The sequence below is a fragment of the Lagopus muta genome, chromosome Z, assembly GCF_023343835.1.
Source record: "Lagopus muta isolate bLagMut1 chromosome Z, bLagMut1 primary, whole genome shotgun sequence".
NCBI lineage: Eukaryota > Metazoa > Chordata > Aves > Galliformes > Phasianidae > Lagopus > Lagopus muta.
In genome coordinates this window covers 71,173,709-71,197,906 of record NC_064472.1, presented here as the reverse complement: position 1 = coordinate 71,197,906, position 24,198 = coordinate 71,173,709, and the positions used below count along the sequence as shown (strand labels likewise).

General features: G+C 42.7%; 2 protein-coding genes across 2 annotated transcripts in view; one reads left to right on the top strand and one right to left on the bottom strand.

The window, feature by feature from the left end:
- The first annotated feature begins 949 nt into the window (after window positions 1-949).
- SLC46A2 (solute carrier family 46 member 2) lies at window positions 950-9,047 on the top strand. Its single transcript, XM_048932463.1, has 4 exons — window positions 950-4,882; window positions 6,248-6,331; window positions 7,734-7,890; window positions 8,477-9,047. Exons 1-4 carry the CDS (start codon window positions 3,820-3,822, stop codon window positions 8,532-8,534), a joined length of 1,362 nt encoding a protein of 453 aa, XP_048788420.1. The 5' UTR covers window positions 950-3,819; the 3' UTR covers window positions 8,535-9,047.
- Window positions 9,048-11,870: 2,823 nt separating this feature from the next.
- SNX30 (sorting nexin family member 30) overlaps window positions 11,871-24,198 on the bottom strand; it is a 50,726-nt gene continuing 38,398 nt past the window's right edge. Inside the window, exons 7-9 of the mRNA XM_048932464.1 lie at window positions 21,046-21,132; window positions 16,335-16,487; window positions 11,871-15,341 (exon numbers count right to left, since the gene is read on the bottom strand). Of these exons, the coding sequence (XP_048788421.1) occupies window positions 15,282-15,341; window positions 16,335-16,487; window positions 21,046-21,132 (300 nt within the window). The 3' untranslated portion in view covers window positions 11,871-15,281. The remainder of the gene's footprint in view (window positions 15,342-16,334; window positions 16,488-21,045; window positions 21,133-24,198) is intronic.

Here is a 24,198-nt window from a genome sequence, read left to right as displayed (position 1 = left end):
TAATTTCTGAATATGTCTTTGGAGAGCACGTGGAGGAGGAGGGCAGTTTTTTATTTTGAACTCAGTTTTTACAGATTATTGTCTGTGCTGTATCCAGCACTGAACTTTTTTAATAGTCATCTTTTTTGCTGTGCTTATTTCATCTTTCTAAACTGTCCGTCCTCACTCCATTCAACAAGTGAAGCCTAAGCTGCCATTATGGGATAATTCATTTCATCCCACTACTCAGCTGCGGTGCATGGGAAGCTGGACTTGAACCAGCAGTGTCCCTTCACAGCCCAGAAAGAAATCTTGGGTTTCATCAAAAGCGGGGTGGCCAGCAGGATAAGGGAGGTGATCCTCCCCCTTTTCTCTGCACAGGAGAGACCTCACCTGGAGCACTGCATCCAGATGTGGAGTCCTCGGTTCAGAAGAGACATGGAGCTGTTGGAGCATGTCCAGAGGAGGGACAGAGAAATGATCCAAGGGACGGAACACCTCTCCTACAAGGACAGGCTGAGAGCTGGGGGTGTTCAGTCTGGAGAACAGAAGGCTCCAGAGAGATCTGGCAGCAGCCTTTGTGTATGTAAAGGGGGGCTACATGAAAGAAGGAGACAGACTGTTTAATGGGGTCTGATGTGATGTGATAAGGGGAAATGGTTTCAAACTGAAGGAGGGGAGATTTAAATTTGGGTATAAGGAGGAAGGTTTTTTACAGTATAGGTGGCAAGGCTCTGGCGCAGGTTACACAGAGAGCTGGTTGATGCCCTATTCATGGAGACACTCAAAGTCAAGCTGGACCAGGCTTTGAGCACCTGATGGAGCTGTTGGTGTCCAGTTCACTGCAGGGGAGTTGGACTAGTTGGTCTTTAAAAGTCCCTCCCAATTCAAACATTTATATTAAGTTCATTCCTGCCTATACACTCTTGAATTGCAGTGCTTTGTGCCAAGCCCATATAGACTGACAACAATTTAAAAGAAGAGGTTAATATTAATAAAAAATAGAATGTGCACACACAAAAAAAGCATTTAGCTCAAGGATTATCTGGGCCTTATCTGAGAAGTACAGCAGGATTTGTTCTGCAGTCCAGCTGATTAAGCAAGCACTGGATACCACCAGGAGCCTTTTTTCCTATCTTCATGCAAAGGATTTATGTTAAGAAATACAGTCAGGTCTCAGCACTAAATCACCTAAATTCCTTGAGCTAAATTAAAACGCAGCTGACTCAACAAAAAGCACAGGTAAAGGGTGCTGGGTTTTGTCTGTCCAGCAAGGAGAGAATCCCACAGGAGAGACTCTGACCAGGTAAGGAGACAGCTGAAATGAGAAAAATGTGTAGAACTGTAACTTCTCAGGGTGAAAGGATGACAACTGCCAGCTTCCTCCATGTGTCCCTGCTGGGTCTCTCTCACCGTTCTGTGGGTACAATCCTGGTCCTTCCTCACTTCACTATGTGTCAGTGCACCACCTCTCCATGAAGAAGAGCTGGTGCTGACCTCGCTTCAGGGTCCCCAGGCCCAAGGGCTCAAGGGGGGTTGCCTTTAACCACTGGGTTTCAGCAGTCTACAGCAATGTATTTTTGCCTTGCAGCTAACCTCAATCATTCTGTAGGTGTGTGTTTTTAAATGTCAAGAGCCACTCTTTTACAGCCCTTTAGGATCCCTCGTGCTCATTGTGCACAAATATTAAATTCTAGAGGACACATAATTGACCCCTTAAATATCAGTAAAATGAGAACTGAGCCCTGTGGAAAAGCTGACTGTGGAGAATGGAAATCTTGAAGTCTTTGTAGGATCAGAAGAATGTAGTATTCACACAGAGCGTTTTTCAGTAGGATATGTTACACAGCCTAAGTTAAACTTGTGTTATAATTGTACTGCAGTTGCTGACATAAAATTATACCCTTCTAAGAGAATTAGCTTTAAAAACACATTTAATGAGAACGAGCACTCAGAATATCCTGGAAATATATATGCAATTCATGAGATCACTAACGGCGTTTAGCACAGCTCATTAGCTCTCTGGGCTTGAATAGCACTGAGCATGGCACAGTATCACCTAAATGTCAAGAGTGTCAGACAAATAAGCCAGGCAGCCTGTACATACCACCAAGTGCAGAGGGAAATCATCCCTCATTCAAGAACTGAGCAGATCTGCAACTTCTCCAGCCCTGTGCTCATAGAATTCCTCATCATGACAAGACAACCAATGTCCTACATCAAAGCTACAATGGGATGAAGGCATTTCTCTTTCCCTCTAATATCTGGAAGAAAACTTGGGGCTCCTGGGTTGTAACAAAACATGTCCATGACTCTGGTTGCATGTATTGACTGAACCAGTCCCATTCTGCAGCTGTGGGGCTTTCAGTAAGGCTGCCTGGAATTTCCATCCTCTGGAAGTATTACTGTGTTTGGAGGAAAGGAAGAAAAACTAAAGAAACACCTTCTGCAGAAAATCTGATAAAAAATAAACATTTGGAGCAAATCATAATGAATTCTGCAGTTGTCTACAAGTCTTTTGGTCTGTTTAAAAAAAATGTTATAATTCTCTGGTAGCAGCAAATCATTCTAGCAGACAATTCCCCATTCCTTTCTATCTTAGTTCTTGGGATTTTTTTCCTCAAATAGAAACCTAAAACAAAAAGTATTGCACAAGTGGACAAAGGAGTGAAAAAATGCCCCTCTTGAGCCATGAGTACACAGGCACTGAGTCAGTGCCACCTGAATCAACACAGAGTGCAGCAGATGGGGATTTTAACGTGGTTTGTACAATTAATCATTAATTTATTTTTTAAGCCATCACTGTGAATCTTCCCAGAGCAGACTGCTACTCTGCCTGTTATGAATCACTCAGCCAGCACAGGATGAGATCATTATCATTTCACTTAGTGTTTCTAAAGCTGCCAAGCATCCCCTGAGTGTTTCCTGCAGACCCAGAGCGTGGGGCAGCAGCAAAGTGTATGGCTGGCTGCAAGCTGAGAGTCCATGCCAACGCACAGAATGGAAATCTTGGATGGCAGCTGTGTGGCCATCACCAGTACCTTGGTAGCATTGGGAATTTCCTCCTCCTTTTGAAAATTCCCATATTTTGAAGTCCAAGGATACAGCACAAGAACTGGGAGGCAGGTTGTGAAAAATAAAGATTTTATCTTTTCCTTTTTTCTTTTTAGTGTAATTTCCTGCTTGTTTTATTGAAACAACAGTGACAGAGGCATGATGTTGCAACAGGGCAAAGGGGAGCAGCTAAGAGCCACGGAGCCAGCATCACATTTGTGTGGATAAAAAGGAAAGGAATGGAGCAAAGAGGAATTCATGAAACACCTGGCAAGAAAAGCACTCAGCACTCAGCCTTCTCCTGTCCCTGTCGTCAGGCATGAGCATCATTTCCCTGAGAGCCTTGTGGCTTGTGAAGGATGCCAAAAGAGAAAGAAAAAAAGCAGCAACTACATGGCCATTTTCACTTCCTAAAGTGGGTGACAGAAATTCCCCCCAGGTCATATGATCTTTATTGAAGCTGCACCAGGAAGAGCAGCAGCAGCCAGTGAGTGCAGGGAGTCTCCGTACAAAAGCCTCTGCTGCCTGAGCCAGAGGTCAGAGCAGCACAGGGATGTGCATGCGAATGCACACATACATACCAAAGTGAGGTGCAAACATCCTCCCAGCCAGATTGCCTCTTGCACAACTCCGATTCTGTGCAAACTGGCAGACCTTTTATTTTCCCTCCACCGCTCCACTTCAAGCATGTATCCAGAGCAGGACTTCTGAGAACGCTACTTCCTCCAGCACATCTCTTGGAAAACAGCTCTCCTCTCTCCCTGATTAGAGGTGGCCGTCTGCACCATGGTAGGGATGATGGCAATGAGAACATGGGTTGAGCCGGTGGTCGCAGGCTCCCAGGTGGCCAGTGCTTTCTACGACACAGCGCTGCTGCTGGTGGTGAAGAGCTTCTACAACCAGACCAATTCAACTGTCCCTTCCCATGTACTGGAAGATGCTCAGCAGAAAGCTGTCTCTAATTTTTATATCATCTACAACCTCGTCCTGGGTCTCAGTCCACTGGTGTCAGCCTATGGCTTGTCCATGCTGGGGGACAAGGTGCATCGGAAGATCCCCATCTGTGTCTCGCTTCTTGGCTATTTGGGCTCCAAATCTCTCCTGCTTCTGCTGATTCTGCTGGACTGGCCAATTGAGGTGATGTATGGGGCTGCAGCCATCAATGGGCTGACAGGCGGCTTCACTACATTCTGGGCAGGCATCATGGCTCTGGGATCTCTGGGCTCCTCTGAGAGCAGGAGGTCTCTGCGGCTCATCATTATTGAGATGGTGTATGGCCTTGCGGGCTTTCTGGGAAGCATGGCATCCGGCTACCTCTTTGTTGGCTTCAGCTATCACTATCGAGAGGGCACTGTGCTGGTGAGTTGCAGCATTGCCTGCTATGCTTTCTGTCTCCTCTACAGTGCTTTTGTGCTGACGGTCCCCAGCCCAGCAGCTTCCTGCCCAGACAAAGCCAAGACTGTAGAGGAGGCTGGCAGCCAGCGACCAGCTCACACAGGAGGAGCAGACAGTGCCCAGCCTTCAGAGAGCAGCAGTCAAACTCCAGTAACACCCTCAAAACTAATCATCGTTATGCTTTTTGTGGCAGCGATCCTCTATGATCTTGCCGTAGTTGGAGCAATGAATGTACTTCCACTCTTCTTGATCAGGAAGCCTTTGAGTTGGAATGCCGTGGAGATTGGCCACGGCAACGCTGTTGGGTACATGATTTTCATCACCAGCTTCTTGGGGGTACTTGTGTTCTCCAAGTGCTTTAAGGACATCACCATGATCATGATCGGAGTGGTGTCATTCAGTGCTGGCATCCTCATCATGGCCTTCGTGCGGTGGACTTTCTTGTTCTACATAGGTGAGTTAAGCTTCCACAAGTGCCCTCTCCCCACACCTCTCTTGTGCAGCATGCATCAGTATCCAGAGAAGGTACATGCTCATGTCTATGCTCAGTTTAAGCTAGTTAACTTGAAATCTGTGCGTCACTTGGTCATAGTCCAGATCTGAATGGGAGAAAAATGCTCACGATGTGGTAGGGCAGGAACTGTTGCAGGCTACCACCACCAGTCAGACAACACTGTTCCAATAATGTGAAGCACTTGTTTCTCAAGGCATAAGACTTAAGCCTATGATGGAAGATAATTGTGAAAGATTTCCTGCTAAGTGATCTCCTTAATATGTCATTTATTTTTATTACATTAAGGTTTTTATGACTGATGAGAGAGTTTATACGAAAAACTGGAGCTGCTTTAGCAAATAAAAGATTATGGCAATTTACCATACAAATCTTACACTGTATATAAATGACTAAGGGACAGGTAATAAAAGTTGGGGCAAGTTTATTTTGGGTAAGCAGCTTGTCCAGGAAAACAGGAAACCAAAAGCCAAGAAAGTATCCCTGATGACAGTGAGGTGGGTGACTCATACCTGACTAACAGAAAGAGCATGGCTTTCTTGCACAGCTTTGGGATCTTTTTTCTTAAAGTGAGGAAAAGATCCGAGAGAAATGGCCTGAAGAATTTTTTTCTGTCTGCCTCTACAAGAAAGGAGAAATTGAAAATCAAATAAATTTATTCTAAGAGGAAAGATGGTAGGATATTATTTCTGTACCATGCCAAAAACTGAGCTAAATTTTTACCAGATTTTGTTCACCCACTAGGTAATTAGAGGAAAAAAAGACATAAAATTATAGTTTTAAAAATGCTTGTCTAGTACTAAGTCCATCACCAACGAGTGCTGATAATGGGTTTGCAAGATGCACACTAAGGTGTTGGAGAAACAGCTTAGTTTGCTAAAAGTGGACAGGTCTTCACTCAGGCCAAGCCAGAAGCAGTGCACAGGAGAAAAAGCAGTGTTCCTGTCCAGGCTAGGTAGCATAGGCTGCTTTCTCCAATGGCTAGACCTGGATTGTCCAGCTCACTGCCACAAGGAGAATGCTATATGTATACGCTGGAACCAGAGGTCAAATCCAAGAGATCACAGCTGGCTCAGGCAAAGTGCCTCTGCCAGCTGGAGCAGTTGGTGGCTTATCCACTGCCACCTGCATGAAGCAAAGGCCTGCATTCCTCTTGCAGATTTTAACCACTTTCAGAGGCTGAGGGTACATGACAAGGCGAAGCAAAGGCCCTGCCCATGCCAGAGGCATGCAGTCTTCAAAAGCAGAGGATGCTGTGAGACAGAAAGCAGGTACTGATAATAACCATATATATTCACTGTTTTGCAGCTCGAGCAGTGATGCTCTTTGCCCTCATCCCCTTACCAACCATCAGGTCCATGTTGTCCAAGCACATTGAAGGATCATCCTATGGTAAGCGCTTCAGTTGCCCCACCAATCAAAAAACTGCCAAATCCCTCTGTTTGGCAAGTTTTCACTGCAATCTGTGCATTGCATAATAACAGCTGGTACCACAAAAAGGAAGGGAGGAGCAGAGAAACTTGCAGAACAAGCCTGCCATGTCCAAGCTTCTCCTCCCCCATTGCTTCATCATTTATCCACAGAATTTTCAGTACACATTTCAACAGATTACTATCAGTGTGCAGCTGAAAGGCAGGGAAGATAATATCTGAAGTACTGTTCAGAAACAAATGCTCCAGGGGAAACAGAGGGCACGCTGGGCTGAAGCTCAGTGATACTCAGAGTTTATATTTGGCTTCTTCTAGTTTTGGGAATGATGGATTTCTTTCGTCTTGTTTTCAGTTACAGTCTCTAAATAAGTCTCCAAACATTTCTTGCCAATCAATTCCTTCAGAACATGAATTAACAAACAAAGGACAGCTTTTACATAAGAAAATGACAAAAGAAGCTATTCCTAATTTTTCTGCTAACATTGTATTAGAAAATAGTGCAACGTATGTATTTTACCACACCATATTGGCTGCTACCATCTTCACCCCAGTGACTTGGCTTCAGACACCACTGGCATGGTCATGCACACACACACACCTCAGGCCTGTGACTGCTCATGCATCCTCAAAACACAGCCCATAGTCACACATATTCATTATTTTCCCTTCTGCCATATGACCACAGTGCTCCAAACTCCCAGGAGCACAAATCACTCTGGTTACCGCGTTGTTTCTTCAGGTGATGGCCTCTGGTGCCACACAGGAAGAGGAGGCTGCACAGGCACAGGCTTGGCATAAGGCCCTGAATGTGCTCCTGCTTTGTGCATCCCGGGAGGATCAGACAGCTCCTCTTCCTCCATTTACCACAACAGAAACAGAATGGTGCATTTCAGTGAGAACGGCTGCCCTCAAGCAGCTCCAAAGGGGACTCGTTTTCCTCCTCACTACACATCACAGTCGCACACAGTTCTCCATTTTATGTATTATTACATTTCAGCCCAATGGATGAGCCTTCTGGCCAATGGCAGGAGCTGATTAAGATCTCTTTTGTCCTGAATACACTGCCTTTTCATACCGTATGGAAACGAGCACTTGTTTCCAGTTGCAATTGAGGTTGCAATTTTTCATTGCAAACTAAAATCTGGACTGCTTAAGCAGGCAACTTTGTCCTGTGCTTTAAGGAAGAGTCTCTTAACCCTGCTCCAGAGCAGTAGGAGATGTAAGTTCGTGCAATCTGGCCCCTGGTAAGCCATGACCACTTCACTTCTCTGCGCAGTGGTTTTGATGATTCACTTGGATGTCGCAGGGAGGTGGCACAGCAGGCTTTTTTCTCCCAGATAACAAACAACATTGCTGTTTTGCAGGTAAGGTGTTTGTCCTGCTGCAGCTGTCCTTAGTCACCACGGGAGTAGTGACATCCACAGCCTACAACAAGATTTACCAAAGCACGCTGAACTGGTACAGCGGCTTCTGCTTTGTTCTGTCTTTCCTGGCTGGCTGCCTGAGTCTCCTCCCTTTAAGGTAGGGAATAGGAATTGCTTTTCCCAAAGGGGCACACTATGTTTTCTACTCGCTTCATGATTCTAGGTCTTAAGTGCACAATACTGATTGGAAAAGGAATTTTTTTTTTTTAATTGTTGTTTCAAAAGAAAATTGCAAAAAACACTGAAAAAAGAAAAAGAAAAATTCAGTGGAAGTGGGATGACAAGCACTTGGGAAAGTTCACTGAATCTGACCTGCAAGTGATTCAGCCACTGTTTTCCACCTCCTTTTTGTTTTACGTAATGTGAATTGCTGTAGGAGAAATATTTGGCAGAGTTTAAGAGCTAATAATCCCATGGGACAAAGCCTTTGCACAAATGTAGTGCTAGACAATGAGAAAACAAGAGTAAGCAGAGTGAGGGAATAATCCTACCCAAATTAAAAAATATACATATTTTAAATCCATTACAGATTACTTGCTCATTGTGATCAAAAATAGTAACTTTGAGCATCCCTCAGGTGCTTCTTTCAAAGAGAAATTAAAGGCTCAACAACAGTGAACAGTTGTCTTGAGAAGGTAGCTTGGTAGCTCTCTAGTAACCTGTGTTTTTGTTGTTCTTTACAGCATTGTGGCCATCAAACAACGTTCAAGCACTGGTTCTTTTCAGATTCCAACCAAGTGACAGAAACTGTACCATCTAACACATTTTTTAGTCTCGATCAGTTCTTTGAGGAGGTGGAAGGTCTGCCAAGCATCTGCCCCTACAGTTAGCTTAATTACAAGAAGCATCTAACCTACGTCTTCACCTCACAGCACGCCACACTGTCAGCCACTGAGCTCACCCAGTACAAAGAAGTTTGCCTTGTTACTTCTGCAGTACATCATCATGCAGAGTGATGTGCACTGGCTGTAGGTCACTATCAGTGTTCTGAACATCTTTTCATTCTAGGTACTTAGCAATAGTGCAGACGGACAAGAACAGGGCAGAAATGAGAGGTGTGTTTCCAAGCACATCAACCAATTTAAAAGGGGAAAGCAGTGGAACAGCCATGTTCTCCATTATTTTCGTCTTGTCCTTCAAGTCTGAAACCTCAGAGCAGTTCTGTGACTTTGGCTTACATGGCTGAGGTCCAGAAGCAGCACACTGGGAGTGCACAGTGGTCAGCGGGACGAGACTAGCTTCTAACATATTACAGTCAAGAGTAAAGATAACTGATGTTATGAAAAGAAATACAGAAATGCCATTGTATTAAAAAAAAAAAAAAAAAAAAAAAAAAAACCACCAAGATTAAGGTACATTTTTTGTAATCTCTACAATAAAACATTTCTTAATACATGTTCTCGCTCCTCTTTTCTGGGAGATTGCCATGGTAGTGCATTAACAGAGTTTATGGGAAGACACCTATGACTCAGAACTGGCATTTCATCCCCAGCACCAGGGTGTTCGTGTAGCAGGTTAAGAAATGGGCATGTGAAGGTCACCATCCCTACAGGTTTTGTGGAGGTGGAGGGCAGACAGTGCCAGTAGCAGTCATCTTGTAAGCCCAGCCTCGTGCTGGGCCACGTTCCAGCTGAAAGGAACCCCATGCAATGTGCCAGTTCTCTTGAGATGTTATCAGCTAAATCCAAACAAGTTTCAGAAGACTGGCATGCACTGTAAAGATCAGCATTTAGACTCATTTCCACTCACATGCTAATTGACTTAACAAGAATTAACTGGCTTCCAGGCTCCTAGACTATGTACAGACAACTAAAAAGCTCTTCAGCACCTGTAATAGCCAGGACACAAGGCAGGCAGCCCCAGTTTGAGACAGGGATGTGGCAAGCAGAAATTGATTACTCACTAAGCAGCTCTCCCATTCTAAGCAAGTTGCTGCCATCCCTGTCCCACCATCGCCAGCCCTCAGAGCCTTGCCACAGCTACAGCCTTTGCTTTCAGGTTGTAGCAGTTAACCATGGCAACAGCCAGCTGATACCCAGTTAAATCAGCAGTAGAATAAACTTTTACAGGAAAAACGTTTCTGCAGTAGGATAATAGGCTGCCTAGTAAAGTGCACACATCACATTTCAGTGGTGAAGGTGACAAAAAATGAAACATTGAATTCTTTGTAAAGGAGTCCTTTTAAATACATTTATTGGTTCATTCCATCACACTGAGGTAAACAAACAGTGTATTTAAAAAATGTACACACTGATAGGGAACTACAAACAACTTTACCTCAAAGTGTTTCTCTCCATCAACACTAGTTCCATAGTAAACAATGAACAAAATACAAGAGCTGCTCTGAAAGTAATGCCTCCTATTTTATGATGATGGCAGATAATGTCAGAGGCAGATATTGGTGGTATGCAGTTGAATTTGAACCTTCCCACCAGCATCCCATTGCATTTTGTTGCCATGTTACAGATGGCAACAGGGCCACTCTGACAAAATAGTGTCTGACGTGGACGTGTGGATAAAGCTGAGGTGTGATCTGCATTCCTCTGTGAGGAAATAACTGTACTCACCGACGTTCATCACTGCTCACTGAATGTTGATTTAGGACAAACAGTGGACGTGAGCACAATTAGGCAGTGGGTGCTGGGTGTGTTTCAGCAGTAGTGATAGCACATCATATCTGCTGGTATAGATTTTTATGAGCACAGCACGCAGGCTTTTGTTCACCACTGATGAAAATGCACAGCTGGTGATGGTGACTGTGTCGAAAAATAACATTCTGTAGCTGAGAATTTGTCCTATCAAACAGCGTTATTGTTCTCTTTGTATTTGTTGTCGTTTCCATAGAATAGGAGGTATCACTTTCAGAGCAACCTACGTATACCTATACAGAGATACATGAGAAAGAATAGGAACATGCCATCACCGTAAGTCAAGACAACATTTCATAACCTGTGAGTCTGAACAAGAGCTGTCAGAGTTGGTTGAACACAAGACAAGAGCACTGCTCTGTGTTTCGCACGATCAAATTCACACAGATTAATCTTCTCATTGCTTCCATTGTGGTTTTTTTTGGTGGTATGGCAGTGACCCTAGGATGCAAAGTGAATGGTTTTCAGTGCATGGACTTACACACAGGTTGGAAGTACTGCAGTCCTTGTCATCATCACTGACACTTTGAAGAGGAGGGGAACCAGGCCAGAGCTAGCTTACCTTCCTCTGCTGGCCAGAGTCTGCACATTTTAAGGAGCAACAGACAGACGTGCACAAAGGAAAGCAGAACAAGAACCTTTATTTTCCTCTTTTATTTTCATGCAACTGTGTGTATGAAGGCTTCAGAAGCAATTCCCAACTCATCGTCCACCAGAGCATTCACATAAGACAGAAACCCTCCAGGAGTTTAGAAAAGCTTCAGCAGAAACTCAGAGCAGCCCTGGTTGAAAAACTGTATACAAGCCAACAGTATCCTGGGCTGCATCAATAGATGGGAGGACTGCACCCAACACTAGGGACCCAAGCACAAGGCAAGTTTGCAGCTGCTGGAAGGGGTCCAGAGAAGGGCCACAAAGATGACTAGAGGGCTGGAGCATCTCTGCTATGAGGAAAGGCTGAGCGAGCTGGGCTTATTCAACCTGGAGAAGAGAAGGCTCTGAAGAGACTTCATTGTGGCATTCCAATACCTGACAGGTGCTTACGAAGATGAGGGAGAATGACTTTTTACATGGTCTAACAGTGATGAGGGACTAAGGTCTTAAACTAATAGAGGGGTGACTTAGACTTGGCATGCAGAGGAAATTACTCAGAGGGTGGTGAGGCACTGGAACAGGCTGCCCTGAGAGCCTGTGCGTGCCCCATCCCTGGAGGTGCTGCTCCACCTCTAGAGGCACTCAAGGCCAGGCTCGATGGGGCCCTTGGCAGCCTGACCTGGTGGGGCAACCTGCCTCTGTACAGCAGGCATCCGGAACTCTGTGGACTTCTAAATCCTTTTCAACCCAACCATTCTATGATTCTCTGAAGTTTCTTCCTATGACTTAGACCACTACAGTCTTAGCACAAGTGCAACAAAAATCCAAGCAGACACTCTGAAGAATCCACAGTTTATTCTTTGATAACATTTATGACTGAACAGCTAACACTTATCAACATTTTGTTTTTCAATGGATACCTGAAAAAGCCACGAGATGTTTCAACAATTGTTTATTGCAAGAGTCAGTACCTGATAAAAACATGTATGAACAATGCATGGCTCCTTACTGAGTACAAAAAACAATATCTCAGTGCTTGCTTTATTGTGCTGGTGCCAGTTGAGAGAAGGAACAAACATTCTAGAGGTTCTGTAGGAGTAACCAGGACAGCAGTGAATTTTACATCCTCTGAGACAGGTCTTGGTCTGGTTGCAGATGATGAAGGAAGCTAGGCTGACCTAAGAGCTGTTGAGAATGACCCAAATTATGTGGGCTCACTGGAAAGGTGCAGCCACTTTTGACACTATTTCAGTGCAAGCACAGAAGGTGACCATAAGTGACTGAACACTCAGGAAGTTACTCAAAGACTAAGCTCCTGCCTTCCTCCAGTTTCCCTTTCCCAGCATCTCACTTTTTTCACTATCAGGGTTTGGGTCCTCCTAAGAAAGAGATATCCATCATATAAAGGACTACAGGCCATGCCAATTTTACTAACAGCTCAGATCTCAACCTCTCACTAACAGTAGTGAAATAAGTAAACTACATCTTTAAGAAGTCTCCTGCTATTTTGTTCTCCCTGCTTGCACTGCTTCCCCAAACATCACACAGCTACCCAGTGGTTTACAGTATCAGCTCTTTCTTTCATAGAGCCTCTGTAGTAGTCCATGGGAGTCAGCAGGTCCACCACTACACACCCTTCTTACACTGCAGCAACTCTTGCAGAAGGGGTTTCTTATGAATGTTAAGTTTCACTTCCCCTGCAGGGTCAGAGGTTTTCATTTTCTAGATAATAAAAAAATCCTGGTACCACAGAAATCCGGGATCACAACCTGAAGTTACAGCCTTTCCTCCAAATTAGCCTGTAGGTGCTACAGAGCCACACATTCTGTGTAGGAAAGGTACACCCACCTTTTAACAGCTCAATCAGAATTGGATTTATCTGAAACAAAAATATGCTTTGACTATGCAGTTGTTTAGAAACCAAGCAGTGGCATCAAGCTTAGAAAAGTTTAAGCTGATCTTGAACCACTCCAGCAGTAAGTTACTCAGACTTGACTTGGAACTCCCCACTGTCTCTTGCACTTATGAATGGCTGTGATGTCCACCACTGAACACCCCAGAACTGAGCCCCACCTCAGTTTGGCACAACACTGAATGGGAACAGAATGCCAGTGTTGTAAGGTATCAGACAGAACTTAACGCAGCAAAACAGCATCCTTTCCACTCATCCTGCACATTCCTGATGAGGTGAAAGAAAGAACATCTAAATACTATTTCTAATGTTGCTTTGCTTGACTTCCAGTGATGTTTCATAGTGAACTAAAAATCTTCATTTACCACACAGGCACCAGCTCAAAAAAGCATGATAATCTGTTTGTGGGAAATAGAGAAGACAAGAATTGACTGCAACCCCGAAGGTCAAACTGTACAAAGTTTATGCACTTAGAGGCTTATTTTGGAGGGGAAAGACAAAGGAAGACACCAGACTTATCTCTTCAAGTACTCCCTTCAAACAGCAAACATTGTTAGTTGTTCCAAACCCAACAACAACCTCAAGATGTTAATCCACCTAAGTGTATGTTGATAAACTGTGAACTTAAACCAGAAAGCAGCTTGTTTAATACCACAGAACTGCCAATGGAGGTTAAGTCAAAAAAGGAAAACCCATTTAAACCACTTAACGTGTCTTAAAAAATTGACTTTTGCATCTGGAGAGTATAATCTCATTAGCCTGACAGCTACTATCTTGACTGTTGCTATGCAGGCCACAGTAGCCACTGCAGGGGTGGGGGTCAGATATACTTGGTGCTTAGGAGTCCAAATCTGTGTTCTCCTGTCAGGTACCAATCTGAAGTTTCATCAACCCAGTTATCCTTCAGATTCTTTGCGAGAATGTTGCCAGAGACCAAGTGATCACTCAAGCTTAGCAGTAAGTAAATGTTTTTTTTTTCCCCAAATCCCAGAATTTCACTGATATTAATCCCAAGACTCCTCACTTTGAATGGATAAAGAGGGTTTATCCACATGCTGTTAAACCGTGACTCTGATTCTCATCATGGCAGCACCCCTTTTACTCAGGCTATCAACACCAAACAGGCATTTAATTGAGGCTGGACTGCAGGAGAAAAGAAAAGGGATTTGCAGAAGCAGCTACATTGCTAAAGGCCAAAAGAAACTACTAAAAAATAGATTTGTACCAGAATAGGTCTTAAAACACTTGCCACAGCGTTCAGCAGAGATAGGCATGGACACTATGTGTACCTATTAAGCCCCACTGACTTGTTTAAGGCAAGTTTCACACATACACAATGATGCTTGGTATGGTCAAGCATTTCACACTTTTTGGCTTTTTAGTTGCAGCTGCAAAACAAACAAAAATAGGGAGAGAGTTCTACCATTACCACAGCAGGCACCTTAACTGATTATTAATGAAAAGGCTCCAGATGAGGAAAAAAAACCCGAACAGAAAACAAGGCATGGATCAGGAGAATTCTGCCATACATATTTCAGAGCAAGTTTTAGAAAAAATACACTGAAAACTCACACTTGCTTCCAACCTTCCCCGTGGACACCTGGGATGATTTTGATCCCCAACTCGGTCACAAGTACACTTCAGCCAACTGACATTACTTCATAATCACCAAGGTAAACAAAGATATTTAGTATGAACCAACAGCATGCTACACTCACGAAAAAAACACAGTTCATGCTTGTATCACAGGCTATGTGTAGGTAGTGTCAGTATGCTCTGCCTAGGACCAGCCCAACTCCCACACAGGAAACTCTCCAGAAGGCATTTTAGCCAGTGGGAGCATACAGGTGGTAGCAAAACAGGAGATATTCACTTCCAGTCTTCCCCTCTCCATCAAAAAAAAAAAAAAAAAAAAAAGAGGGGTTGGTTAGGAAATAATTATATTTTTAGCAAACAAAACAGAACAGTAATAAAGATGTCATTTTGGCACCTTGCAGTAGAGTTTTATTTTCATCTTTTTAGTGTTCTACTCATCAGTTCCTTCCAGGCTAAAGAGGTAAGTTTTATCAAGATCCCCATGCACTTTCACTATAAGCCCCATGTCACTCCATAGGATAGAGAAGGAACCATTCAAGATAACTCAAAAAGATGAAACACACCCCAGTTTAAACAGAAAATGAGGAAAAAGTCAAATAGTCTTCAGAGGGTCTGTTCCAGCCTGGGCACAGCCGGCATCTCTCTCAGTTGACAAAAAAAAAAAGAGACCTTCATGGAGTTCCAGTATGTCTAGTGGTACTGAGCACAGAAGTGCCAGACTGTCCATGAAAGTACTTCTTATTTGGTCTCTGGCTTGTCTTGCAATAGTGGTATAATTGACTCCCATGCTGTAAGGCACTGAAGAAAGAAAGAAATTCATTAAAAAATGAATTGCATATCAGCTCTTGTAATTCTTGAACCACCCTCCCAGTCTGACAGAATGGAAGTTCAGAAAGGCTAGCAGGGTTCTTTACACTTGTTGGTCTTCCTTAATAATGTAAGACAGCATTCAGGAAGAATAGCTTTTTTTTTTTTCAAACAAAGAAATCAAATTAAAGCTTTCCAAAATCATCTGCTGGGACAAGCTATTAAGAATGCATCAGAATACCTACGATTTTCAAGTATCAGCTAGATTCTTCTGAACTGAAGGACACAGCCTGCAGCTAGGCAGTCAAACTCCTTCTTGTCATGTTCGTGATGTGACTGTGGGAGAGGACTAGTCTGGACACAGTGGCCACTATTATAGCAGCATGCTCTCAATGCTATTTGAAAAAGCTACATAGTACAGACACACAGTGTACCTCACTACACCTCAGGGACTTCCCCACACTGCATGTGAGTAACTGGTTACTTCAAAGAACGGCTTAAGTTGAAAGGGTACCTTAAAATTCATTTAGGTTCAATACCTATACTGTGGGCAGGGATTATCCTCCACCAGATCAGGCTGCTCAGGGCTCCATCCAATGTGGCCCTGAAGGCCTTCAGGGATGGGGCATACACAACACATGTTTTTGGACTTTTCCTTCACCACTAGCAAGTAGAAAGAAAACTACTACTTCAGCTCAGCAATTTGTTCAATTCAAGAATCCAAGATAGACAAGCATCCGAAGATGAAGTTAAAAGAATGTCTTGCAAGTGACAACTAGTCTCATGTGGATCACTTGAGCACGGCCAACAACTCAGCAGGCTACACTAAGCTGCTGACAAAGAGCAGCTTCCATAGCACTGAAGAATTAAGATGTTCAAGTTCTTTACTGTAAAATGGCATAAGCATTTCCTGAAGAATAACCACCATCTTGGAGGACAAATGACTACCTTCACTCCTGCCAGTGCTACAACAATGTCACATACCTTCTCGTAGTACTGGATGTTTTTATCTGCCATTCCCATCAGTAGCTGCCTAAAGTCTTGCCGCTTGTTGTTCTGCCATCTCTCCATATCTGCTTTCAGATCAGCATTAAAACATTCTACTCGGTCTTGGCATTTCTCAACATCTGTGGGTACCTGCAGAAAAAAAATAAAAATAATTAAAAAAAAAAATAAAATCAAGATTGATACTGTTGTTCAGCGTGCTAGACAGTAGAGAAGCTTGAATCCCACTAAGCCAAAGCTATAGAGGAAAGGTAGTGACCCTGAATGAACTCAGCTATGGCTGCAGGAAGAAGACCCATTAATATTTCAGGGAGGAGACAGGACTTTCTAGTTTGTTCTTTTCTATTTCAGGTGATGGGCATGCTATCATCTCCATACGTGGCATAAAGTGGAAGAGCATCCTAGAAGCATGAAGAGGAAATATGCATATGTGCTGAGTGCCTAGGCTCAGTTCCTAGCTCTCAAACTGATCAGACTGACCACCGCTCCACAGCAAGCTTTCTCTCCTTCATCCTATTTACAGCTGCACCAGACATTTCCTAATTTCCACCAATGAAATAACAAACATCTAGGTTTGCCCAAAGGACCAAATGACATGTTTTGGGGTTATATTTTGACCACAATAAACAGTAGTGATCAGCTCTGTCTGCAGAAAAAAATTTCTAGTCCTCTAGCTTTAACCTTACAGGCTACCTAAAAAAAAAAGTAAACACAAAGTGTTGATCATAAGACAAAAGAAATTAAAGGCAATAACTTGTGGGCCAAGTAAGTTCATTTGGCCCAACAATGGACATGTCGTCATGCATAAGCAATGTGAGAAATGCTGAAGGATAGTCCATTGCAGGTCTACAAGGAGACTGAAAAAGATTACAACACTACTCATCAACTCAAGAAGCAAGCTAGGACAAAGAATCTGGCATTTTTTGTTTATGATTTAGATCAAAATGCTATATACTATCAGACAACTACAGGAACAATTCACAAATAGTGCCTCAAGCAGAAAAGACATGAACATCATTCTCTTCCTTCTCCCTGTGATTTGTGGTCTACACAAACAGTAATATATGCACAATCAGCCCAAGACATCAGACGAGGAAACTCCTGAGCACTGGCACCAATGTGATAAGTGGATTTCCTCTCTGGGAGCTGTGAATTGCACAAAGGGCAGAAACAAGAATATCTGCACAAGTCTTCAGGAAATTCCTTTTATTTTATTTCTGTTCTTTGTGGGTACTTTACAACTACTTTGCAGTTGGCAAGGCACGTATCTAAGCAGAAACATATGATCCTTGTTCTCCACAATGCAGTTAGGGACACTCAGTGAAGTACTCCATAGGCTAGCAGTCAGAGAAAGCCCTACATCTGGGCTCCAGTATAGCTCTGTGAGACACAAGGGAGCACCTCTTTGATGCTCACGAGCTTTGAGTAACCATTCACACAACTGGATTTATATTACAAGCAACTACATGGCCAGTAGCTACGTAGTTCTTCCACTTTCTCTGATCACTATGCTTCTGGCACTGAATCCAGTCTGCTAAAACTCACAACAAAGATCTCACAGGCTTCAGACAAGACCTTGCAAGATAGCTGGCTGGAAGGTTTAGGGGATGCTCCTCCTGAAGTAAGCATGTCTCTCATCATTTTCAATAATGCTGTTACTTTAATAGGAAAGGCATAGCTGTCAAGAGAAAGAGTCATTCATTCTGGAAGCAAAACCATATAACAGTACCCAAATCAATTCAGTTTCTAAATGCTCACTAGCTTCTTGCTTCTGCCGGGATCCAAAACCACAATGAAGATCTAAAAGAAAGCATTCTTTCCCATAGACAGTTCTCCACCAGGTTGAAAGGACTGTATGTACAGAGAGCTACAATAACAATCCAGTGATCAGAAAATGGATTATGTATGCTCCCATTGAGAAACTATAGCGATGAACTCCAATTAGGTTTCCACAGGCTTCCTGAAGCATCCACATACACACTGTTCTTATTCAAGAGTGTAAATGTACGTATATGGTATTTTTACTTTTCCTGCTCTTTGGAAATACACACTGTTACAAATTTCACCACAATCACCCTTCAAACACACACAATCACTTTTGACTTCAAAGTTGGTGCTGCCATATTCACTGTTCCCACACTACAATTCCTTGAGACAGACAGAGCTAGGTTATTAGAAGTGGATTTCATCTTCCCAAAAGGAAGTGTCTGTGCTTCACTACCTGAGTTGAATTACTCAGAAAAACATGCCAAAGCAAGCAGCACTTCTCCACTGTACTCTGCTTACCAACAGAAAAGCTGAAGACTCAGCACTGCTCCTCTAATGTTAAACACCACACACACAGAAGAAGTTACACAGTGCTTTTGCTGGAAACTTGATCATTCTGAGCAATATTTCCTGACAGTCATTCATAGCAGCCCTAAAAGCCTTTTGTATTTACAGTCCATGGAGTTTTAAGCTGATTTGAGAACCACATAATGACATCAGTGGAGTTCTGTGAAGACAGTCTGATTATGCATACTGTGAGTCCCAGAACGCCCTCCTCTGGAAGAAGTTAACAAGCATGACAAAAACATAGCTTTGTTTGGGTTTGTTTTGTGTTTTTTTGTTTGTTTGTTTTGGTTTAGTTCATTTGTTTTAAGATAACTTCTGCCAATCAGTCAAATATACTGAAAGGAACATAAATGCCATTATGATATCCACTGTATAAGCTAGCTCGTTAGTATTCTGTCTGCTAATAGTTTGTAGGAAGTTACAGCCAGCATAACTCACTAAATGTAAGATGTATTGCTACCAACTGCTCTAACTTATCAGTTCTTATAGATAAGGACATTCCACTCAGGCTGGAAAGAATCTAGAAGTTGTGTGCTAGTATTTTATGAGCACGCAAGGAATTGTACCTTTCTTTTTTTCCACCTTCCCCTTTTATATGCTGTAAAGATCTTACATTAAGAAAAAAGGTACAAGGAGTTACCAAAATATATGATTATGATACTTTGGACAGGAAATGTAAGAATTCAAAAAATTCTTGAAGACTGCTATTTAAATGTTTCACCTTGCACAATAATCCTAGCAAGATATGAGCTTCAAAAACCTTTTAGTAGGTGAGAGATTAGCAAAATTCAGCAGCTCTGCTATATCAGGATCGTGACAGAAATCAGTACCTCGTATCCTCAAATGGCTTACTGGATGTGCCAGATTTAGTGCCATCCACACAACAGGTTAGAATACCTACACATACAAAACTACACTTTGGAAGTAACAGTAATACACACACGAATCAGCAGTGGGGCTGATAGAAGACCAGAATAGAAGAGCGCAAGGTACCCAAGCCATCCTGCTATCACTTTTGCCAGAGTCTATGACAGACACAGGTTGAGGATTGGAAAAAAGGGTTGCTTTTCCACAATCTGTACCCTTCAGTTTCAAAATCAGATTAAAGAATTGAGCCTCCTTTAACATTATTATACAGTACCTGTAATATTAGAATTCGTTCCTCAGTTTTTAACAGAAAGGTGGAGGAGAGCCAAAAAACCCAGGCAAAAGAGGGGACAAAACCTGTTTTCATTGCTGGTCAAAGTAACACTGATTAACATACACCTCCTGCACTACTCTTCATGCAGAAAGCAGGTGGCAGCATAAGCACACAAGTTTAAAATCACAGAATCACTCAGGTTGGAAAAGACCTTAAGGATCACGGAGTCCAACACTACCTAACCACACTACCCTAACTCCAACAACCCTCTGCTAAATCATGTCCCTGAGCACCACATCCGAATGCACATGTGTTTTTAAACACATGCAGGGATGGTGACTCAACCACCTCCATGGGGAGCCTACTGCAGTACTTCAACAACCCTTTCTGTCAAGAAGTTTCTCCTGATATCCAACCTAAACTTACTACCCTTGATGCCATCTGCCCTCATCCTGCCACCTGTCACCAGCAAGAAGAGACCAATCCTGCTCTCGCTGTAAGCACCGTTCAGATATTGGAAGAGAGCAGTAAGATCTCTCCTCAGCCTCCTTTTCCCCAGACTAAACAACCCCAGTTCCTTCAGTCTCTTGTCATAGGCCATATCCTCCAAGCCCTTCATCCAGCCTTGCTGCCCTTCTTTGGATCTGCACCAGCATCTCAATGTCATTTCTGTACTGAGGTGCCCAAAGCTGAACACAGCACATGAGATGGGGCCTCACCAGTGCCAAGTTCATGAAGCCCACCCAAAACCTGTCACCCGGTGACCCCTGCTGCCTAAGTTCAGCATCACAAGGGAAGATCTCCCTAGTGGAAGGAGCAAAACAGGTGTCATATGATGTAATTGGCATCAGTGATGCCAGTGTCTAGGACCTTGATTCAGCAACCATTGACCAAAATTACCAGAAGCTGCTTAGTTACCATAATTTAAAGCCATAGCTACTGAATAGTCCAACTAGATGCTCCAACACAGGTCAGAGCCACCCTTCTCTAAATGGTGGGAAATCAGTAATAACAGATGTTGCTAGACAAGGTTAAATGTGTTTGTACCTAGGTCTTCATTTTGCACCAGCTTACCACCAAACTCTTGCTCTGCTCCAAAGTGTTTATACTGCAGAGAGAAAGCCAGACCCAGAAAAAGCAAGCTCTATTTTTTTACTGTTATCAGAAAGCAGTGGAAGTGCAGGTTGATTCTGCAGAGTAATTTCAAGTGCTAACCTTTGGACGGTCTTCTTTTTTCAAGGCTACTGCTTCCAGTTTTGCTTCATACTCTGCTTGAACTTGGTCTCTCTTCTTCAATACATTCTATGGGCAAGAGAAAAGACAATTGTGAGAAGCATGTTCTTGCTTATTCCCCTTCCCATCTGTAAGAAACTGCAGTGTTACAGCTGAAGTGATAATTCAGTCCTAAGTTTGCCTTTTTGTATGTTGTCCTGTTTTACAATATTTAGAAAGTAGCTTTTAAAAATAAAGAGGTTTTTTTTCCCAGCAATTAGAGAGTCAGATAAAAACCTCAACTTTCATACAAAGATGCAGTTTGGGTATTTTGTTTTGCTGTTTTTAATAATAAAAGAATTAACCTTACAAAAAGCACGTTTTATGTGAAAGAACTGAACCTACCCATGTGACTTTTGCGTTGTAAACATTTTACAGACAGGCTTCCCAGAACTGAGAACAAAAGTCTACTCTTCTGTGTTACTATATCTACAAGCCAAGTTCTTTGCTACAGTTGTGTTATAGGCTTATTTGCTACAGTCGTGTTATAGGCTTACAGTATAAAAACAACAAATAGAAATTAGTCTTATTAAGAGTATAGACTACTGAAAAGTTGTAATGTATAAATCTGGCCAAAATGTACGTGCCTTATACCTACTGATCATCACCTTCTCCCTCCTCCTACCTAAGGACACCACTGCAGTTATTCTGAAGAACTCCATTCTGTGTGAAGGAGTAACTACTGCAGCTAGAGGCAAGAGATGTTGCAATCATTACTCTTTTAAGCCTCAGCCCATGACATCTGAAAAGACTCTCCATTCACAAATTTACTTCTGGCTTAGGTAAAAATAAATAAATAAATGAACAAAAAAGGAACAGGACAGCACACATGCTGTTTTATCAGTCATGCTTGCTTGGAAAAATCATGACATACCCATGCATTTAACAATCTAAGCACTTGTGTGAAACAGTACTCAAGTCCTTGAGGTTATCAGTGCAACAAAAACCTGACCGCTTCATAGCGTCCTGCAAGCCTGAATCAACTGAGATTATTTTCTCAGAAAAATAACCACTTCAAGCAAATGCATTCAGCCCCCATGAACATGGAGCTAGTACAACTCACAGCGTCTGAATGTGCATTAGCCAATGATTAACAGGTACCAACAGAGAAGATTCAAAGGGCAAGTATTTTATTCCTCCTTAAGTGCCCACTACGGACCATTAGCAACACGCTTCTGAATACAGCTTTAACCATCCATTAATGGTTGACCTGAAAGCAAAGAGAAAAATACTGCCTTCCCTTTTATTTGTTCCATATGTGAGAGGATGTATTTACTCAGGCAGCCCCAGGCAATCTCTTCACAGCTGCCAAATAATGCATTATACTGGAGCAGCTTCTCAGAAGAGCTCTGTACTAAGTAACCCCAGATTTACCACTACCTATGCAACACTTGATTATTAGGGCCTCAGTGAGATGGAAATACCAAAAACAGAACAAAGGCCACACAAGAAGTCACACACCCCACTTCAGCTGTATAAAGAACAAAACTACTGGTTGCTGTACAACAAATAACACTTAGCCTGCTTTCAGTGATGTAGGTCCTTCTTCAATTTGTATTTGGTTGAAACATTCCCCATTGACCTATATGTTTGAAAGAGCTTCAGAAGTTTGCCACCAGCCTCTTTTCTCAGGTTGTGATGCTATACCACTTGCACTGCATATACCTTCTTATTACAACTAGAACTCACCATTTACTGCATGCCTTTGAAGAGACTGTTCATATGCTGCTTGCTTTAAAAATGTACTAGTAACATCCAAGCACAAAGCTGGGAACTACATCACCTGATAGGCCTTTCAGGCCCCACTAAGCATACAGAGTTCATACATGATTTTAGAATCAGCACTAAATTATTTGGAACTGACTTTGTCCTGTGCACATACCTCCACTGAACACCAGCATACTACAGAAAAACGTTAACACATCTGTGCCAGAATTCCAGACACTATCTGGCCATCTTAAGTGTGGACTGTATTTTAGTCAAGGTCACTCCTACCCTCCACCACACATTTTAAATTCAAGCCCACAGTCCCAGCCTCTATCCACTTCTGCAAATCTTTCAAACAAATACAGAGACAAGGTATGTGGCTTCCATGGAACAAGCTCACGGTTATTCCAACCAGGCTTTCTGGTCTTTGCCTCTGTAGGTGTATTTCCCTCAGGCTGGCCCCATGAGGTAAAAACAGTGCTCCTCAAGAAGAAAAAGGAAGCACTCATTGCTAAAGAAAAGTTGAAGTGAGCCTGGCAGTTACTTCACTGAAAGGCATTCACCCAGCTTGAGACAGCTCCACAAACCAGGTTTCTAAGCTACATAGCTAGGGCGCAACTTGCAGTGAAAAAAGTTGTCAAGGCTGCACCGAATTCCTAGAACCCAAAGACTTACTTTCCCTCAAGTATCTTGTCCAAAAGCTGTCCAACAGACATTTCAGAGCAGGCTTCAGTGCAGGCGATGAATAGCACTGCGCATGAAGAAGAAAGTTCTTTCAAGAGGAAGCTTCTTGCACTCCACAAGAAACCTCGTTTTCAGTTACCTATTCAGTTTCATTAAGTCTGGTAACACAGTGCTGTAGCTGACTACCACGTCAACACTAAGAGATTTACCTTTTAGAAAACCATGCTTAGTATTGCCTGGAAGATTTAAATTTTGGTATCTGGGAGAGATGGAAACAAAGAGCAGTCTGCCTTACCTAATAACAGTTTTTATTCTTGATTTTCAGATGTGATAAAAGTAGTGAAGTGACCAAGCTTGACACTAAGCAACATAATCCTTACTGAATTCCTATTCTGCAAATACAGCTTCTAGATTCAACTACTTCCAAAGCACCAGCACAATGAGCAAGTTCAGCCACTTTGAGAAAAACTGACAGGAGAAAATCCCTCAGGAAACCTGAAAGTCAAATCAACAGCATAGAAATTAAGATACAAGGCAAGGGTATCATCAACTGAAGAGGTACTTCAGGAAGCTAGAGAACACTTACCACAAAGAGCAGCATTAAAGACTTGCAGCAAAAAGACAAACAAAAAAAAATAATTGCAGCTAGACTGTTACCTTGGAGAATGCATTCAGTATCTTGGTCATCGTCTGAGCGCTCCTAAA